The 20,398-nt window shown below is 44.3% G+C and overlaps 2 protein-coding genes across 4 annotated transcripts; one reads left to right on the top strand and one right to left on the bottom strand.

Moving 5' to 3' along the window:
* Positions 1–1,429: 1,429 nt before the first annotated feature.
* Positions 1,430–11,791, top strand: LOC129868936 (zinc finger protein ubi-d4-like). Of its 3 annotated transcripts, XM_055943290.1 has the most exons (12): positions 1,430–1,485; positions 3,123–3,283; positions 6,537–6,644; positions 6,785–6,963; positions 7,073–7,165; positions 7,301–7,385; positions 7,645–7,686; positions 9,769–9,906; positions 10,460–10,591; positions 10,811–10,923; positions 11,045–11,126; positions 11,574–11,791. In XM_055943290.1, the coding sequence occupies exons 1-12, from the start codon at positions 1,454–1,456 to the stop codon at positions 11,654–11,656; spliced, it is 1,248 nt and encodes a 415-aa protein (XP_055799265.1). In that variant the 5' UTR covers positions 1,430–1,453; the 3' UTR covers positions 11,657–11,791. The 3 variants fall into 3 exon arrangements, with proteins under 3 accessions (XP_055799265.1, XP_055799266.1, XP_055799267.1); XM_055943291.1 differs by lacking the exon at positions 7,645–7,686; XM_055943292.1 differs by lacking the exons at positions 11,045–11,126; positions 11,574–11,791 and having other exon boundaries at positions 10,772–10,857.
* Positions 11,792–13,362: 1,571 nt separating this feature from the next.
* Positions 13,363–18,818, bottom strand: LOC129868935 (muscarinic acetylcholine receptor M3-like). The gene has a single exon (XM_055943289.1). It carries the CDS (start codon positions 18,713–18,715, stop codon positions 17,195–17,197), a length of 1,521 nt encoding a protein of 506 aa, XP_055799264.1. The 5' UTR covers positions 18,716–18,818; the 3' UTR covers positions 13,363–17,194.
* Between the last annotated feature and the right edge of the window lie 1,580 nt (positions 18,819–20,398).

The raw sequence follows: 20,398 nt of genomic DNA, 5'->3' as shown, positions 1-20,398 counted from the left end.
AAAGCTTGTTGTACATTTGTTTTCATCTTGATTTTTTTCTCTGCCCCTTTGTGCTTGAATCTTCAAGGAACTTCAGAGATGGAAAGATATTGGGCTCCCGAGTGGCGCAGCGGTCTAAGGCACTGCATCTCAGTGCTTGAGACGTCACTACAGACACCCTGGTTAGATTCCAGGATATATCACAACCGCCCATGATTGGGAGTTCCATAGGGCGGCGCAGGTTTGGCCGGTCCAGGTTTGGCCCGTGTAGGCCGTCATTGTAAATAAGAATTTGTTCTTAACTGACTTGCCTAGTTAAATAAAGGTTACATTTAAAAATAAATATTAATATTCTAGTGCAGGGGTCACATGTTATTTGACCTTCGTTATACTGTAATAGTTTTGTAAATTATAACCATGACAGGAGTTGGGTTTGATGGAGTGGTGCAAACAAGACGCTTTTGTGCCATTTTGGGAATGCCTGGATGTCCCTATATGCACCGATCCAGATCTTCTACACAAGCTCATTTGTTTCTCTACAGAGAAAGCGAAACACAGCGATTGGTGCACCAGCAAAGACATGCCAGGAGATTTCCAAGGTGACCTCCACAATATACTTGTGTTGATTCTTGAACTGCACAATCTATTCCTTTGTAAATTAATCATACTCAAAACCTCACGCTACAGTATAAGTGAAATGTGTCCCCACTGGCCTGGATAAATTATGTAACTGCAAAACAAAAACACCAGTGGCATTCGAAGGAGACCCCTGGTAAGTTTCACAATCAAACAAGTGTTGTTTTTCCACCGTCTCCCTCATTGGCTAGAAACAACAGCTGTGTGTCTAGGTCTAGAAGCATGGTATGCAGTTTACAATTGGCTCATTCATCCCCGCTCCTCTCCCCTGTAACTATTCCCCAGGTCGTTGCTGCAAATGAGAACGTGTTCTCAGTCAACTTACCTGGTAAAATAACGGATAAATAAATAAAAATGGTATACACAGATGTGTTGAGGTGATAAGGATGATGGAAAGGCCTGCTGAGTGCCCATGTCAGCCTCTTTCTCCCTGGCCTGAGTTTGGACCTCCGCTGGGGTGGTATAGCGGGATGAGGTTGTCATGAATAGAGGAAAGGTTTTAACATGAAAGATGCAATATAGGTGCACCGACAGGTCTGAAATTGGTTAGCATTCAGTGAGTTTGACAGTTTACATGTCAGAAGAGCTACCTGAAATCTTTGGCCAGAATGATCCTTTCCTTCCACTTGGTTACATCTCCATCTGCTGGACATTTTAGTATATCACTAGAAGTAGTACATGAATCAGTTATAATAGTAACACTAAAGTCTACATTACATTACACAAGACATGATTTAATCATGTTGCCTGAAATTGCAAAGTGCCTAAAACCCATAGCTGGCTATTGTAACCCCCCCCCCCGCGCAGGCGCAAACTATCCACGACAAAGCAAACCAAGATGGCGGCTGTTGTTGAGAATGTTGTTAAACTGTAAGTACTGTTTCTTTCCACCTAGTTAAAGTACGCGAATGTGTTTTACGTTTAAATATAATAAAGGTCGGTGGTAGCAGAAACATGTATATGTTATGGTAAATTGCCGAACATGTTCGTTAAAGGAATCGAGTAACTCAGTTATCAAACTAAGTAGTTGAGCTTTGCGGACTGTAGGAAATGGCTAGCCTGTGGTGTAATACGCTGATTATCTTGCAAAATGTTTTGTCTGTTGCAACAGAAACCGTTTACTCCAAACGGAAAACGCAAAAGAGAGTTTATATTGGAGAAATATAGGTAGGTCCCTCCCCGTTTCGTTCTTAAACGGCGAACGTTATCCGTAATGAATAAACCCCAGCTAGCCAGCCATCTGTGTCAGCACAGTCAACACTCAGCAGGTCACCTAGCTAACGTTTTGTCAATAGTTGTGGTTAGTGAATACATTGAAAGGAACCAAGTCTCATTATGTAACCAAACGTCGGGCACAAGTTAACAAATGTACATGAAGAATTGCAGTCATTGTGGTAGCGATCTAATGTTGCTAGCTAAACTGATTGTAAACTAGATAGCTAGCACGTCACTGTCCCGGTTTACTCTCACGGTGGGTGTTTTCAAACTCCCCTTGGAATTAGTCGGATTACGGATAGGGAGTTGCGGATATCCCGTTAGCAATTTGGTTGTTACGTTTAGCTTCTTAGTTAGAGTGCATAGAGGCTGTTGTTGTAGTATGTAAGGTTAGGCCTACTAGTTAGAAATTAGTCCAGGTCTTGTACAATATGTGTTCTGAATTTATCAGCGGACACTGTCTGCAGATGTTGTCCTGGCATGCTTTTATACGGAATGCATGTTTTGTTGCGCTTTCCAACAGGAAATCCATGTGTCACCACAATGCATTAGTCACTATAAAAGTAATGTCTTTGGGGCAGTGTTAAAAATAACTTTTGCCGAAGGAGTTTGGTGATATGAATCAGATGTGGGTTTCATCAAGACAATACAACAAATTTCAGAACATTTCCATGAAACAAATGTAGTTTTAAACACGAGAACAGTTATTATGCATATTTCCCTAAAGCTTTCGTATCACTTTGCATAAATAGATTTAAAATGATAGTACTACGAAGCTTTCAGGACACCCCACAGAGCATTTAGGTAAGTAAAAAAAAATGGGTTTCACTCATGCTGATCGTGTTGAAAATCTGAACCAGCAGAGGCTATGCTTCCTACCAGGCAGACGCCGTTGCCAAGCCAACAAAAGAGCACCTGCTGACACATTCTCACCAGTTACTAAGTCCAGGGACACAATTACATAGTTTGCTTGCCTGCTGCTCCGAGGTGCCAGCATAAAAGGAACAAAAAGGTTTTTAGCTGAGGCTGTGATAAAGGCTTTGAAGTTGTAATTATTTTAAGCCTATTTTACGGCAGGGTAGAGAGGTAGCCTAGAATTCAGACAGCATGATTTGGCTTAAAGAGGTGGTAGGACCACATACCACACCTACCTCTAGGGTAGAGAAGCGCACCAGGTACTGTCAGTTGTTGAACTGATGCATGAATGTATACTTCTTATCACAGTATACACAGGCAGTCTGTTTCCTAGTGCTAACTTGTTCCTGGCTGCTCCTCTCTGTGTGTGGGTGCAGGCTGGGAGAGCAGTACTACAGAGATGCCATGGAGCAGTGCCATAACTACAACGCCCGGCTATGTGCCGAGAGGAGTGTTCGAATGCCCTTCCTGGACTCTCAGACTGGAGTGGCGCAGAGCAACTGTTACATTTGGATGGAGAAGAGACACAGGGGACCAGGTTAGAAATACAGTACGCATACACACTAACTGAAGTCGCGTAGGAGTTTTCTTTCAGAACTACTGAGTTCACAGATTCGAGTAGTAGGCTATGTCATTCACCACCTTCTCATGATCTGGAGATGAGAACAAGAGAGAGCACTGTAGTTCAAGCCCTCTGGAGAACTTCTGGAGAGCTATGTAAGCTGAAACATTAAAACAAGTCTTTTAGATATGTCACAGTTAATGCCTTTTGATAGGTCCACATAAAAGTCTAGAATGTATTTAGTTGTAGGTACACTTCAAATGTTTTATTTTCACATGCTTCGTAAACAGCAGTTGTAGACTAACACCATACCCAAACCGTCCGCGCAAATTGATTTTGTCCCCCCCACACCAAACGCGATCATGACACGCGGGTTAAAATATCAAAACAAACTCTGAACCAATAAAATGTATTTGGGGACAGGTCAAAAAGCATGAAACATTTCTGGCAATTTAGCTAACTAGCTTGCAGTTGCTAGCTAATTTGTCCTATTTAGCTAGCTTGCTGTTGCTAGCTAATTTGTCCTGGGATATAAACTTTGAGTTATTTTACCTGAATTGCACAAGGTCCTCTACTCCCGACAATTAATCCAAAAACAAAACGGTCAACTGAATAGTTTCTAGTCATCTCCTCCTTCCAGGCCTTTTCTTCTTTGGACTTTATATGGCGATTGGCATCTAATAGTATTACCATAACCACGACCGACCTCAGTTAATCTTTTATTCACCCATGTGGGTATAACCAATGAGGAGATGGCATGTGGGTACCAATAAGGCGATGGGAGAGGCAGGACTTGCACGGCGTTCAGCGTCACAAATAGAACTGACTTCTACAGTGGCTTGCGGAAGTATTCACCCCCTTGGCATTTTTCCTATTTTGTTGCCTTACAACCTGGAATTAAAATGTATTGTTTGGGGGTTTGTATCATTTGATTTACACAACATGTCTACCACTTTGAAGATGCTGAATATCTTTTTTTGTGAAACAAACAACAAATAAGACAAAAAAAACTATTAACTATTCACCCCCTCGAAGTCAATACTTTGTAGTGCTACCTTTTGAAGCAGTTACAGCTGCACGTTTCTTGGGGTATGTCTCTATAAGCTTGGCACATGTAGCCACTGGGATTTTTGTCCATTCTTCAAGGCAAAACTGCTCCAGCTCCTTCAAGTTGGATGGGTTCCGCTGGTGTACAGCACTCTAAGTCATACCACAGATTCTCAATTGGATTGAAGTCTGGGTTTTGACTAGGCCATTCCAAGACATTAAAATGTTTCCCCTTAAACCACTCGAGTGTTGCTTTAGCAGTATGCCTAGGGTCATTGTCCTGCTGGAAGGTGAACCTCCATCCAAGTCTCAAATCTCTGGAAGACTGAAACAGGTTTCCCTCAAGAATTTCCCTGTATTTAGCGCCATCCATCATTCTTTCAATTCTGACCGGTTTCTCAGTCCCTGCCGATGGAAAAACATCCCCACAGCATGATGCTGCCACCACCATGCTTCACTGTGGGGATGGTGTTCTCGGGATGATGAGAGGTGCTGGGTTTGCGCTAGACATAGCGTTTTCCTTGATGGCCAAAAAGCTCAATTTTAGTCTCATCTGACCAGAGTACCTTCTTCCATATGTTTGGGGAGTCTCCCACATACCTTTTGGTGAAACCAAACGTGTTTGCTTATTTCTTTCTTTAAGCAATGGCATTTTTCTGGCCACTCTTCCGTAAAGCCCAGCTCTGTGGAGTGTACGGCTTAAAGTGGTCCTATGGACAGATACTCCAATCTCCGCTGTGGAGCTTTGCAGCTCCTTCAGGGTTATCTTTGGTCTCTTTTGTTGCCTGTCTGATTAAGGCCCTCCTTGCCTGGTCCGTGAGTTTTGATGGGCGGCCCTCTTTTGGCAGGCTTGTTGCGGTGCCATATTCTTTCCATTTTTTAATAATGGATTTAATGGTGCTCTGTGGGATGTTCAAAGTTTCTGATATTTGTTTTATAACCCAACCCTGATCTGTACTTCTCCACAACTTTGTCCCTGGCCTGTTAGGAGAGCTCCTTGGTCTTCATGATGCCCCTTGCTTGGTGGTGCCCCTTGCTTAGTGGTGTGACAGATTCTGGGGCCTTTCAGAACATGTGTGTGTGTGTGTATATACAGAGATCATCTAACAGATCATGTGACACTTAGATTGTACACAGGTGGACTTTATTTAACTAATTATGTGACTTCTGAAGGTAATTGGTTGCACCAGATCTTATTTAGGGGCTTCATAGCAAAGGGGGTGAATACATATGCATGCACCACTTTTCCGCTATATATCTTTGAGAATTTTTTGAAACAAGTCATTTTTTTTACTTCACCAAATTGGACTATTTTGTGTATGTCCATTACATGAAATTCAAATAAAAATCCATTTAAATTACAGGTTGTAATGCAACAAAATAGGAAAAATGCCAAGGGGGATGAATACTTTTGCAAGGCACTGTATTTTAGCGCTTGGCAACGCAGACTCTTGTTGGTGCGCGCGAGCAGTGTGGGTGCAATAATTCAATAACATGCATGTTTAAATTTATTTTGCGACGCGAGCGGTGTGGTCAGCATGTAAGAGTGAAATGCTTACTTACGGCCCTTCCCAACAATGCAGAAAGAAAAATCTAGAAAAATAATAACACGAGTAGTAAATACACAATGAGTAACGATGACATGGCTATATACAGTGCATTCGGAAAGTTTTCATACCCCTTGACTTTTACCACTTTTTATTACGTTACAGCCTCATTCTAAAATGGGTTAAATAGTTTTCCACCTCATCAATCTACACACAATACACCATTTTTTAAAAACAGGTTTTTAGAAATGTTTGCAAATGTATTCAAAATTAAAACAGAAATCACATTTTATATAAGTATTTAAACCCTTTACTCAGTACTTTGTTGAAGCACATTTGGCAGCGATTACAGCCTCGAGTCTTCTTGGGTATGCCACTACAAGCTTGGCACGCCTGTATTTGGGGAGTTTCTCCCATTCTTCTCTGCAGAGCCTCTCAAGCTCTGTCATTTGGTGTATTGTCTGTAGATTGACAAAGATTTTTTTATTTAATACATTTTAGAACACGGCTGTAACGTAACAAAATGTGGGGGGAAATCAAGGGTTCTGAATACTTTCAGAAGGCACTGTATGTATGTCTTGTCACTGTGGGGACATCGGGTGCTCACTAACATGCAACTATCTGTCCTCTCTCAGGCGTGGCTCCAGGACAGTTGTACACCTACCCATCCCGCAGGTGGAGGAAGAAACGACGAGCCCACCCCCCAGAGGATCCCCAGCTCGTCTTCCCTCCTCTAAAGTCAGGTACGTCCTTATCATGGCATGCTGCTCTGCTTAATAATACTAAAGCTGTGTTGACACGTTTGTGTGCCCCTCTGTGCATCATTTTCCTGTTTGTTCTTTACTCATTTGTAAAGGTTGTTTGTGGTTCTCCCTGTCTGTAGAGCTGGACTTGGGGTTAAAGAAGGATTCCCTGTCCTCTGATGGCAGCAGTCTGGAGGCCCTGCTGAAGGGAGAACCCCTGGACAAACGGGTTCCTCCGGAGCTCCGAGGGCCTGAGGAGGAGTCCAGTCTGACAGACTACACTGGTGGGGCGGTCACCCCTGCAGCACGTGTCAGAAAGGTACCGTAGCCTGCTGTGGTTGGATGGACCGTGTGTGATACCTAGCTCGTTTACTACTTCTCCAGTGACACTAGCTACTACAGCTGCATGCTTTCCTCTGTCAACACAGAGAGTCCTGGAGCCAGATGACTTCCTGGATGACTTGGAGGATGAGGACTATGAGGAGGACACCCCAAAAAGAAGAGGCAAAGGAAAGGGAAAGGTGTGCGAAACTCTTTTAAACCAATAATTGTTAGTGATGTTAAGGGCATGTCATCTGAAATGGTGTCCAGTGTGGCAACATGACTGTAACTATGATTTTGGGGATGGTGTGTTATGACAGCGTGTTTGTCCGCAGGGTCGTGGAGTAAGCAGTGCCAAGAAGAAGCTGGACGCTGCGGCGGCTGCGCTGGAGGACAAGGACAAGCCCTACTCCTGTGACAGTGAGTCCCAGGGGGGTGCAGCAGAGCCTGGGAGGGAAACAGTGGGAGTACAGATGGGCTTTTGCAGAGGTGGGCTACTCTTTAGGAACTCTGTTGCTGGGAAGCAGTCAAAGTCTGTTGCTTTTAGCTGCTGAAATTGTCATCTCTTGCAGCTGAATCTCAGACACTCGGGCGCATTGTTGATGCCTTTCTGAATCTCTCTGTCTGTGACCGTACTTCTGAGTCTTTCTGTCTATGCTCTCTCTCTTCTCTCTTTCAGACACTTTCAAACAAAAGCATATTTCAAAACCTTCTGAAAGAGGTATATTTCTCTCGCATTCCTTTTTCCTCTGCCTCCAGTCCAGTCTGCTTAATGCCTGTTTGTTTTTTCTCTCTCTGTGTGTGTTGGCTAAATGTAGAACACTGAGATTAGTTGAGCCCATAGACTAGGCTAAATGTAGAACACTTTGAGATTAGTTTTACCCATAGACTAGGCTAAATGTAGAACACTTTGAGGTTAGTTTTACCCATAGACTAGGCTAAATGTAGAACACTGAGATTAGTTTTACCCATAGACTAGGCTAAATGTAGAACACTTTGAGGTTAGTTTTACCCATAGACTAGGCTAAATGTAGAACACTTTGAGGTTAGCTTTACCCATAGACTAGGCTAAATGTAGAACACTTTGAGGTTAGTTTTACCCATAGACTAGGCTAAATGTAGAACATATTGAGGTTAGTTTTACCCATGGACTAGGCTAAATGTAGAACACTTTGAGATTATTTTTACCCATAGACTAGGCTAAATGTAGAACACTTTGAGGTTAGTTTTACCCATGGACTAGGCTAAATGTAGAACACTTAGAGATTAGTTTTACCCGTGGACTATGCTAAATGTAGAACACTTAGAGATTAGTTTTACCTGTGGACTAGGCTAAATGTCGCTGCCTCCCCTCATCCACTAAATGTCTCTCATTTAAGGTTCAATTGACTTGAAGTCAAAGTTAACTTGATATGCTTGAGAGTGGATTGTAAATGTGTAGTGTGGAGATGCCTTTTCTGTGCTTGGTTTCCACCACAGTTTAAGTAGCAGTGTAAATTTGTGTTATTTTATCCTAAATGACATTTAGGGTACTCCAACAGTAGTTTGTCTTCAGGACTGTCTTGGCTCTGTGTGGCACACTTATTATTACACACACTACAACCAATCAACTGTTGGCTATATGTTTGTCATAATCTGGCTTTGTGTCTCTTAATTTAGTATTTCTCATTTGCATTTCTTTAAAAAATTAAGGAGGGCCGCACCCTCATTTGCATTTCTTAATTCCATTTCTTTTTTCTTAACTCATCTACGTTCTGTCCTGTCTCGTCCTCCTCACCCGTTTCTTTAGAGTGAAATGGTGCCTCTGCGTTTGTTTTGAACCACCAGCTTGGGGCTGTGTGGGTCCTGGTGTGAGTGCCTATGCAATGCCTGTGGGGGGGAGGAATGTTTAGAGCCTTGTCCATCCAGAAGAATACTAACCTGGGTTCTGCACCATGGCCTTTGACTGGCAGGCTGGGAAAGGGACAGGGGGCTGGGAGCTGACCTAGTCAGTAATCTTGCCCCTCTAGAAATCAGATGAAGAAATGTGAGGGTGATTGAGTGAGTGGAGGGATTAAGAGAGTGTGGGAGGGAGAGCGAGAGGAAGGGAGGGAGGAAATGTTTGGTCTGCTGGTACATCTTATGCTAGACCTGAGGCTGGGGCAAAACACTGACATCTTTGTTTCCACGACTCAGACAATCCCACAACAAATCCATCTATTTATAACCCTGGGTATTAGTCTAGTCTAGACTCCTCATGCCATTCCCAAAGCACCAGAGTTCTAGTCTGGCACAGGAAGAGTAATCTTCATTCAAGTTATTAGTACTAATCTAAGATGTTTGGCCCATTCATTAAAACAGACTCCATCAGGCTAAATTCTAGAAGCTAGATTGAGATCTCTCCAATGGTTTTGTCTGCTGAAAAGATTCATTCCCACAAACGTATCTCGCCTTCTCTGCTCCAGTTGAAATTGAATTGCACAATTGTCATTCAGGGCCACAGATGGTCTCTCGCCTCCAGCTATTGAGTGCAAATTGAAACGTAATATCACTCTTCCAAGATGAGCCAGTGCAGACTGGAGGGTAGCAGAGTTATGGACGTGCTGAAACTGTTTGACTAAGTGGGAGGATAGGCAAAACAGCAGGCCATTGCAGAGGACAGGGGTGGTGCATGGATATGATTTTTCAGCATCAGCAAATGTCACGGCAAGGTCAGATCCGAGCGATTAGGAAACAATGTACTCTGACCTCGTATGAAGGCTACTTAATTGTTTACGTATGTTTTTGTTTTCACACGTGTTGTGTTTGGGGGTTTCTCTGGCAGTCTGTGGGAAGCGTTACAAGAACCGTCCGGGCCTGAGTTACCACTACACCCACTCCCACCTGGCTGAGGAGGAGGGAGAGGACAAGGAGGTGCCTGAGGTCCACACCCCCACTCCGCCCCAGCCTGAGGAGCCTAAGAGTAAGTGACCAGTCATTGGTGACCAGTGGGGTCATTTATAGGTCATTGGTTGGCTGTGTCCGAAATCTGTCTTGCCTACTATTTACTAAAAATAAATACTGTGTATAATCGTACTACATACTGTTTAGTACAACATAATGCAGTAAGCAACAAATATCAACATCCTAGGCTTTCCAATCCTGAGAATACATCATCTAATACGCAATTGTGTTGATTCCCGCCATTCGTTCATTTGGGTACAGTATCTCATTATCAGCTGTAGTCAAACACACGCGAGTCTAGAAAGACGATCCTCTTCCTCAAAAGTGTGCAGCGAATTTTACTAGATGAAAAGCCGAAGTTAGTATTAATGACATCCTGGCATTTAAAGCATACAATATTTTCCAAATTTCACATACTATCAAATTGTATTTTTTCGCGTACCGAAAATGCCTTCTTTTTAGAACGCAAGTATAGGTTATTCGGCCACGGCCAATGACACTGGATCCTTGTTAATCAATAACCTTTGAATGCATTCTTATACGTTGTTTTATTCTGTGTCTCTCCCTCACAGCACCCAAGAAAGGTCCAGATGGTTTGGCGATACCCAATAACTACTGTGACTTCTGCCTGGGAGACTCTGCCCTCAACCAGAAGACGGGCCAGTCAGAGGAGCTGCAGTCCTGCTCAGACTGTGGACGTTCAGGTAACTGCTCCACCCCTGGCCTTTACACTGAGAGACCAGGATAACCTCGGTATTTGAGACGATTTTGTATGGGCGCGTGTGAGTGATAGACTTTACTTTAGGATCCGTATTGAGTGTGTTCAGAGTCAGACGCATGATGGCATAGTTACAAAGACCAGCAGTAATGACAGTGGCAGACAGGGTTTGTCCTGTGAGACCCATTCTCTGTGTCCAACCCAGGCCACCCGTCCTGCCTGCAGTTCACCCCCGTGATGATGGCTGCAGTGAAGACCTACCGCTGGCAGTGCATCGAGTGCAAGTGCTGCAACATCTGTGGCACCTCAGAGAACGACGTGAGTTCACCTGCAGGCGTCATGCTTATTACTGTTGGATAAAGGAAGTGCACTGTATATTTAAAATGAAGTGGTGCACTGAAAAGTGCATTGTATAATGAGCCTGTGGTCTTTTGTCCAGGACCAGCTTCTGTTCTGTGATGACTGTGATAGAGGCTATCACATGTACTGTCTCAGCCCCCCTATGGCTGAACCTCCAGAAGGTAAGAGCAGGATGTGAGCAACATGTCTGTTCCACAATGTTGGCTGAAATGGGCTTTTTCACAGCCACTGCCCCATTTGCCTGTCTAATGAGGGAGATTTGAGTCAACGGCTTTTTTGGTAACGAGTGTTGTGGGTTTCCTCTCCGTAGGGAGACAGATTTATCTCAGTAAATTTGGCAGAGCCGAGTGTCCAAGTAGAGCTCTCAGGCAGCGTAGCCAGACAACGATAGCATGGCCAGGTGTTTTACTGATGAATCACCTCTTTCAGCTCTTAGCTAGCGTTGAAATGCTTCATCAGTGCAAAGTGTTAGATCATAGCCTCTACCTTGAGACCCACTGACTTCAACTGGGCTAATGACATGAGGTGGGTCCATGGAAGAAAGAGGATATTTATAGGACTAAAAGTCTGTGAGTCATTCACCTCTGTTTCCTTGTGTCCTCTAACAGGGAGCTGGAGCTGCCATCTGTGTCTGGACCTATTGAAAGACAAGGCGTCAATATACCAGACCCGTAATGTCCCTCCGTCGTGATGGACCCCCATCCTCACATACAACCCTCCCTCCACAGTGAGGTTCTCTCTCTGGTCAGTAGAGCGGAGGGGGTGGGACAGATGACTTGTGAAAAGGGAAGCGTACCTTACCAGCCCCCCCCCCCCCCCCCCCCCCCCCCCCCCTCCCGCTGAAACATGCTTAGGTTTGGTTGTTCTATGACTGCTCCAAGCTCAAGTGACCCATGTAGGCTTTTGTTTTCAACTATTTGTCAATATATCAAACTCAACGTGTAATATCCTGAACTTGACAATACATCAAGTATGTTTCCTTAAAAGTGGCTTAAACCACAAACAGCTTTTACCAGCCAAAGTACACACAATCTCACATACAGTGCATTCGGAAAGTATTCAGACCCCTTCACTTTTTCCACATTTTGTTACGTTACAGATTTATTCTAAAATAGATTTTAAAAATAGATTTTCCTCATCAATCTACACACAATACCCCATAATGACAATGCAAAAGGTTTTTAGACATTTTTGCAAATTTTGTTAAAAAAAACAACTGAAATACCGTATTTACATAAGTATTCGGACCCTTTGCTATGAGACTTGAAATTGAGCTCAGGTGCATCCTGTTTCCATTGATCATCCTTGAGATGTTTCTACAACTTGATTGGAGTCCACCTGTGGTAAAATTCAATTGATTGGACATGATTTGGAAAGGCACAGACCTGTCTATATAAGGTCCCACAGTTGATAGTGCATGTCAGAGCAAACACCAAGCCATGAGGTCGAAGGAATTGTCCATAGAGCTTTGAGACAGGATTGTGTCGAGGCACAGATCTGGGGAAGGGTACCAAAACATTTCTCCAGCATTGAAGGTCGCCAAGAACACAGTGGCCTTCATAATTCTTAAATGGAAGAAATTTGGAACCACGAAGACTTGAGCTGGCCGCTCGGCAATACTGAGAAATTGGGGGAGAAGGGTATTGGTCAGGGAGGTGACCAGGAACCCGATGGTCACTCCGACAGAGCGCCTCTGTGGAGATGGGAGAAGCTTCCAGAAGGACAGCCATCTCTGCAGCACTCCACCAACAAGGTCTTTATGGTAGAGTGGCCAGACGGAAGCCACTCCTCAGTAAAAGGCACATGACAGCCTGCTTGGAGTTTGCCAAAAGGCACCTAAAAGGACTCAGACCATGAGAAACAAGATTTTCTGGTCTGATGAAACCAAGATTGAACTCTTTGGCCTGAATACCAAGCATCACGTCTGGAAGAAACCAGGCAACGCTCATCACCTGGCCAATAACGTTCCAATGGTGAAGCATGGTGGTAGGAGCATCATGCTGTGGGGAAGTTTTTCAGCGGCAGAGACTCTGAGACTAGTTAGAATCGAGGTAAAGATGAACAGAGCAAAGATCCTTGATGAAAAACTGTTCCAGCGCACTCAGGAACTCAGATTGGGGCGAAGGTTCACCTTGCAACAGGACAAGTCTCTGAATGTCCTTGAATGGCTCAGCCAGAGCCTGGACTTGAACCCGATCTAACATATCTGGATAGACCTGTAAATAGCTGTGTAGCGACGCTCCCTATCCAACCTGATAGGGCTGAGAGGATCTGCAGAGAAGAATGGGAGAAACTACCCAAATACAGGTGGGCCAAGCTTGTAGCGTCATACCCAAGAAGACTCGAGGCTGTAATCGCTGCCAACAAAGTACTCAGTAAAGGGTCTGAATACTTATGTAAATGTGATATTTCAGTTTTTTATTTTTAATACATTTGCAAACATTTCTAATAACCTGTTTTTGCTTAGTCATTATGGGGTATTTGCTTGTCGATTGGTGGGGGGGACAATACATTTTAGAATAAAGCTGTAACGTAACAAAATGTGTAAAAAGTGAAATTGTCTGAAGAATCCGAAGGCACTGCACATGCACACGACTGCTCCGAATGATCCTACTTTTATCCTGCAAAATATCTGTTTTGCGTATAGACGAGAGAAATAGTTGAAATCAATTAGCATGCCAATGCTTGTTCATAATAAGAAAATGTTTAAGGTTTTGTATATTTATATATTTGTATAGCATATTAAAGGTGTGAAATGATTTAAAAGCTGCAATAATAGGTTGGTTCTGTAGTCTTTGTGTAGTGCCCATCTTCAATATTAATGAATAATCTTCCAGCTCCTGATGTGGAGGCAACACCGAGTTGGGAAAGCATAGAGAGGGCCTTACCATTACTTAGTACCCATCCATCTCTATACCTCAGAGAGGAACAGGACCTTGGCGTAACTATCTTAAGGAATTGATATTGCTGCATTGAAGAAAAGTGAGTCAGTGGTTGCTGGTTGGTTGAAGTTAATTTGAGTGTGTTCTAGTTGTAGCCAAAAGTTTTGAGAATGACGCAAATATTAATTTCCACAAAGTTTGCTGCTTCAGTGTCTTTAGATATTTCTGTCAAATGTTACTATAGAATACTGAAGTATAAGTACAAGCATTTCATATGTGTCAAAGGCTTTTATTGACAATTACATGAAGTTGATGCAGAGTCAATATTTGCAGTGTTGACCCTTTTTTTTTCAAGACCTCTGCAATCCGCCATGGCATGCTGTCAATTAACTTCTGGGCCACATCCTGACTGATGGCAGCCCATTCTTGCATAATCAAAGCTTGGAGTTTGTCAGAATTTGTAGGTTTTTGTTTGTCCACCCGCCTCTTGAGGATTGACCACAAGTTCTCAGTGGGATTAAGGTCTGGGGAGTTTCCTGGCCATGGACCCAAAATCTCGATGTTTTGTTCCCCGAGCCACTTAGTTATCACTTTTGCCTCATGGCAAGGTGCTCCATCATGCTGGAAAAGGCATTGTTCGTCACCAAACTGTTCCTGGATGGTTGGGAGAAGTTGCTCTCGGAGGATGTGTTGGTACCATTCTTTATTCATGGCTGTGTTCTTAGGCAAAATTGTGAGTGAGCTCACTCCCTTGGCTGAGAAGCAACCCCACACATGAATGATCTCAGGATGCTTTACTGTTGGCATGACACAGGACTGATGGTAGCACTCACCTTCTCCGGACAAGCTTTTTTTCCGGATGCCCCAAACAATCAGAAAGGGGATTCATCAGAGAAAATGACTTTACCCCAGTTCTAACCCTGTACCTCTTGCAGAATATCAGTCTGTCCCTGATGTTTTTCCTGGAGAGAAGTGGCTTCTTTGCTGCCCTTCTTGACACCAGGCCATCCTCAAAGTCTTCGCCTCACTGTGCGTGCAGATGCACTCACACCTGCCTGCCAAGCTCTGTACTGGTGGTGCCCCGATCCCGCAGCTGAATCAACTTTAGGAGATGGTCCTGGCGCTTGCTGGACTATCTTGGGCGCCCTGAAGCCTCCACAACAATTGACCCGCTCGCCTTGAAGTTCTTGGTGATCTGATAAATGGTTGATTTGGGTGCAATCTTACAGGCAGCAATATTCTTGGCTGTGAAGTCCTTTTTGTGCAAAGCAATGATGACGGCACGTGTTTCCTTGTAGGTAACCATGTTTGACAGAGGAAGAACAATGATTCCAAGCACCACCCTCCTTTTGAAGCTTCCAGTCTGTTATTTGAACTCAATCAGCATGACAGAGTGATCTCCAGCCTTGTCCTTGACAACACTCACACCTGTGTTAACGAGAGAATCACTGACATGATGTCAGCTGGTCCTTTTGTGGCAGGGCTGAAATGCAGTGGAAATGTTTTTTGGGGATTCAGTTCATTTGCATGGCAAAGAGGGACTTTGCAATTAATTGCAATTCATCTGATCACTCTTCATAACATTCTGGAGTATATGCAAATTGCCATCATACAAACTGAGGCAGCAGACTTTGTGAAAATTAATATTTGTGTCATTCTCAAAACTTTTGGCCACGACTGTATACCTACAGCCAGCATTTTACCAACAATAGTTATATATTCCATTGGTAGGCAACACAGGTCCTAGAGAGCTGCAGTAGTCCTGAACTCGACCCCTTGTTATGTGTTGGGAAATAGCTACCGAGCACAGGACTTTGTTTCCCTTCCCATACCGGCTCGGAAGTCTCATCCCACCCTGCTCTAACCTGCTCCACTGGGGCCTCAAGTGACTGTCATGATTTACACTCCCCTTCAGTTATAGCCACAGGAGGGCAGTAATGAGCAATACAAGTGCTACTGGGACTGTCAGGGGGATAATGTTATTGGAATGATGGGGAGCCATCAGAGGATCTTGTCAGACAGTGGTGTGTTAACACAAACTGCAGACTGGTGTGTGCACCTGCATTTGCTATACTGTAGCATTTTCCTTAGAGGATAAATGTATTGACATTGTCATATATAGGTCTACATTTATATAATTCGCACATGGGCACAAAGGGATTCTAAGGTGAACCTTAAAGGCACATTTCTGAATCAATTGCATGTCAGTTCTTTGTCTCATGGAAAGGGAAGACCTGTTTTTTTCCACTTGTATTTTCTGTATGCGCTTCTCCCCCAAAGCTGGGCACAATGCTCTCCACAGGTCTGGCATACAAATTGCACAAATTACAATTAGCTAAAATGTCTTTACCTTAACTAGTGACAGTAAAAAACACAGGATACATTGACAGACATGGTAAAAAGGCAAAAGAGTCAAACAGGTGCATGATAATGTGTGCTAATGGTATGCTCAGATTTGAATTGATCAAAGTGTATGGAAGTTGTGTAATATAATTTAGCTATACTATCATGTTATATCAATAGCCAACTAACAAATACTAAAGCATTAAACAAGTATTTCTCATGACATTTTTGGGGTGTTTGTTTAGGGGCAGGTTCCAGTTGGAACATTACGGTTTTCGTTTTGCCGTCATATTCAGCAATGATATTGATTCAGTTGATGTAGAACAGTTTTGGGACTTTATTTGAGTTGTGAATGAATATTGCCTTTATGGTAGACGGTTTTGTCTTTTTTTCCCAGGAAAATAAAATATTTGTCACTGGCTGTATTTGGTGCCGTGTCCTCTCTTCTCTATTGCAGCAGTGTGCGTTCAAGATCACTGAAGCATTATTGTATCAGTGATGGAATCTTTGTGTCTCTTATATTTGTACCTTTTGTATTGCAAGTTCCTGGTGATGATTTAACATGAAGGCATATGGACCAAATCATAACCCTGTTTCAATAAACATGTCATAAACAGAAGCCATTTCCTCATGGCTCTGGACCGAAGTCAAAATGGGCAGACCAACTGCTCCGTGGAGAGGAACGGAAGGGGAGGGTGAGGAAGGAACGTTTGAAGACAGTCATGGGCAAAAACAGACTGCATGATTATCATAGATGTATGCAATGTAATGTTCTTAAGAAAGACTGTACTTTGAGGCAATACCCTGGGTAGGTTTTCTGCTACTGACTGTTATGGATGTCAATGCCCATCATACTTAGCCTGTCTGTTTCTTTGTTTTTATCTAACAGTCAAAAAGCAATTCCTCTGCCTTCTTCAAAAATCATCCCCTTGCATGGATTGTCTTTTACTAGGGCAGGTCTGACTCTTCTTAAGCTAGAGGGTAGTGTCTAGCTTTGAAAAAGATCAGACAGTACTGCTGGTCTTGTGTGTCCTGAAGGAGGCATGGTTGGCATTATAAGCCATTCCCCAGTTCCTCTGTCCCGGCCTGCAGAGCAGCAGCGTCTTAAAGGTGACTCTGAAGTGCTCGTTGCAGAGGGCGTAGCAGACTGGGTTGACGGTGCTGTTGATGTAGCAGAGCCAGTAGCCCAGCTGCCACAGCTTCTCGGGCACGCAGTAGGAGACGGACACCAGCACCATGATGTTGTACGGCGTCCAGGTCAGGATGAAAGCCAGCAGGATAGCACACAGGGTCCTGGCTGCCTTCTTCTCCCTGACAATTGTGTTCCTCCTCCTCTTGGCTTTGGGCTGCTTGTGGCGTCTGGAGTCTGATGTGGAGCCCCTTAGGGGGGGCTGCCTGCCCTGTGGACCTGTTGTACTGTCCTCTGCCCTGGATGTCAGGGGTTTGGTGGCCCCTACGGTGACTCTGCCCTGGGCGTCTCTGAGTGGGATTATGGCTTTAGGGCTTGTCTTAGCGCTCACCCCCTGCTGCGTCTGCTCTGGTTCTTCCTCTGAGGAGGAAAGGGAGACGGTAGGCTCTTCCTCATCTACGTTACAGGTGCTGTCTCTGCAGCCCTCCCTGTAGGCCCCCTTGGTGGGAGACAATGACAGTGTTGCTATTCTCCTCCCACTGCTCTGTTTAGGCTCCTCTCTCACAGGGAAGCAGCCCTGGGACACCTCACTGCTCTGCTCCCTGCCCACAGGCACCTCTCTGGAGCTGCTCACACTGCTCTTGGTGCTGCTGGAGTAGACATCCCTTCGCCCAGACACCTGGGAGGCCCCTCCACTGCTCCCAGACCCCATTAGCCCCTCCAGACCCTGGGCTCGCTTCTCGATCTCCCAGTAGATCTTCCAGTACAGGATTCCCATGATGGTGACAGGAAGGTAGAAGGCAGCGATGGCCGTGCCGAATGTGAGAGCAGGCTCGGTCAGGAACGGGATAGAGCATTCACCCGCGCCCTGTGAGGCCCTGCCCACTACATGGGGCCAGAACAGGATGGCTGGCCCCCACAGGATGAAGGACACGGCCCAGGCCAGGCCGATGGCTGCGGCTGCCCGGCGTGTGGTGCGCTTGGCCCGGTAGGTGAGAGGTCTGGTGATGGAGTAGAAGCGGTCGAAGCTGATGACCAGCAGGTTCATGACGGAGGCATTGCTGGCCACATAATCCACAGCCAGCCAGACATCACAGGCCAGGCTGCCCAGAGTCCAGCGTCCCATGATAATATAAACAGCATAGAGGTTCATAGAGACTGCCCCCAGGATCAGGTCCGCCACCGCCAGGCTCAGCAGAAAGTAATTGCTGAAGGTGCGCAGCTGCCTGTTAACCCGGAAGGAGATCACCACCAGCAGGTTACCTATGATAGTGACCAGCGAGAGAGGCCCTGTGATGAGTACGATCACCACCACCTCCCATATCTCATGGCCCCCCAGTGGATCTGCTGTCACATTAGTGGTGTCACTGGTCTGGGAGACACAGGAGTGGTTCATCTTCCACAGAGCGACGCAGAGTTAAGCGGTGGAGCAAAAGTCATTCTTCTTCACAACAGGGAATCGCTGATGTTGACATCTGGCATGGAGTTACCGTCTCAGGGCCAACTGCAGAACAAGAGAACAGTCATGAGATGGAGCACATTGCTAACAACCATGACCTTTATACACATATTTTGTCAATAATTTAGAGAATTTGTTTAACTGGTCCATTGATATAATTAGAAAAACGTCATCCCGGTAAATTACATTGTCATATCTCCAGTACAGGCAGTTCTGAGAAACTCATTAAGTTTAGCCACCATGTTCAGTTTACCCACCATGTTTGATATCCTGCCTTTCTGTTGACTCACAGACTAGGTGACATGCTGTAACTATGATACATTTTTCATAACTTTTAGTGCTTAATGAGTTTACTGCTGAATGCAAACAAGAGGATATACAGAACAAAAATATAAATGCAACAATTTCAAAGATTTTACTAAGTTACAGTTTATATTAGGAAATCAGTCAATTTAAATAAATAATTTAGGCTCTAATCTATGGATTTCACATGACTGGGAATACAGATATGCATCTGTTGTTCACAGATACCTTTAAAAACAAAAAGGTAGAGAAAACCAGTCAGTATCTAGTGTGACCACCATTTCCCTCATGCAGTGTGACACATCTCATTTGCATAGAGTTGACCAGGCTGTTGATTATGGCCTGTGGAATGTTGTCCCACTACTCTTCGATGGCTGTGAGAAGTTGCTGGATATTGGTGGGAACTGGAATGCTCTGTCGTACACTTCGATCTAGAGTGTCCCAAACATGATCAATGGATGACATGCCTGGTGAGTATGCAGGCCATGGAGGAACTGGGACATTTTCAGCTTCCAGGAATTGTGTACAGATCCTTGTGACATGGGGCTCTGCATTAGCATGCTGAAACATGAGGTGATGACTGCGGATGAATGACACGACAATGGGCCTCAGGATCTGGTTACGGTATCTCTGTGCATTCAAAATAGGCCATCGATTAAATACAATTGTGTTCGTTGTCCGTAGCTTATGCCTGCCCATACCATAACCTTACCGCCACCATGGGGCACTCTGGTCACAACTTTGACATCCGCAAACCACTCACACACACGACCCAATTCACATGGTCTGCAGTTGTGAGGCCGGTTGGACATACTGCCAAATTCTCAAAAACAACGTTCGAGGTGGCTTATGGTAGAGAAATTAACCTTCAATTCTCTGGTACCAGCTCTGGTGGTCATTCCTGTAGTTAGCATGCCAATTGCATGCTCCCTCAACTTGAGACATCTGTAGCCATTGTGTTGTGTGACAAAACTGCACATTTTAGAGTGGCCTTTTATTGTCCCCAGCACAAGGTGCACCTGTGTAATGACCATGCTGTTTAATCAGCTTCTTGATATGCCACACCTGTCAGGTGGATGGATTATCTTGGAAAATGAGAAATGCTCACTAACAGGGATGTAAACAAATTTGTGCACAATATTTGAGAGAAATAAGCTTTTTGTTGATATAGAACATTTCTGGGATGTTTTATTTCAGGTCATGAAACATGGGACCAACACTTTACATGTTGTGTTTATATTTTTGTTCATTGTAGATTCAAAGGGAGAGAAATGTGTTGAAATTGAAAATCAGTTTACATAATTTTTGTAAATAATG

The sequence above is a fragment of the Salvelinus fontinalis genome, chromosome 13 (genome assembly GCF_029448725.1).
Source record: "Salvelinus fontinalis isolate EN_2023a chromosome 13, ASM2944872v1, whole genome shotgun sequence".
NCBI lineage: Eukaryota > Metazoa > Chordata > Actinopteri > Salmoniformes > Salmonidae > Salvelinus > Salvelinus fontinalis.
The sequence above is the reverse complement of the archived record's forward strand: the minus strand, read 5'-3'. Positions and strand labels throughout refer to the sequence as shown.

What these genes read in the sequence shown, in the direction of transcription:
- LOC129868936 (XM_055943290.1), top strand. Translation starts at nt 1,454, where the DNA reads ATGGCGGCTGTTGTTGAGAATGTTGTTAAACT. An exon ending in CTGCAGCACGTGTCAGAAAG is followed by an intron (nt 6,964 to 7,072) that starts GTACCGTAGCCT and finishes CTGTCAACACAG; the next exon opens with AGAGTCCTGGAGCCAGATGA. An exon ending in CAAGCCCTACTCCTGTGACA is followed by an intron (nt 7,386 to 7,644) that starts GTGAGTCCCAGG and finishes TCTCTCTTTCAG; the next exon opens with ACACTTTCAAACAAAAGCAT.
- LOC129868935 (XM_055943289.1), bottom strand. Translation starts at nt 18,715, where the DNA reads ATGAACCACTCCTGTGTCTCCCAGACCAGTGACACCACTAATGTGACA.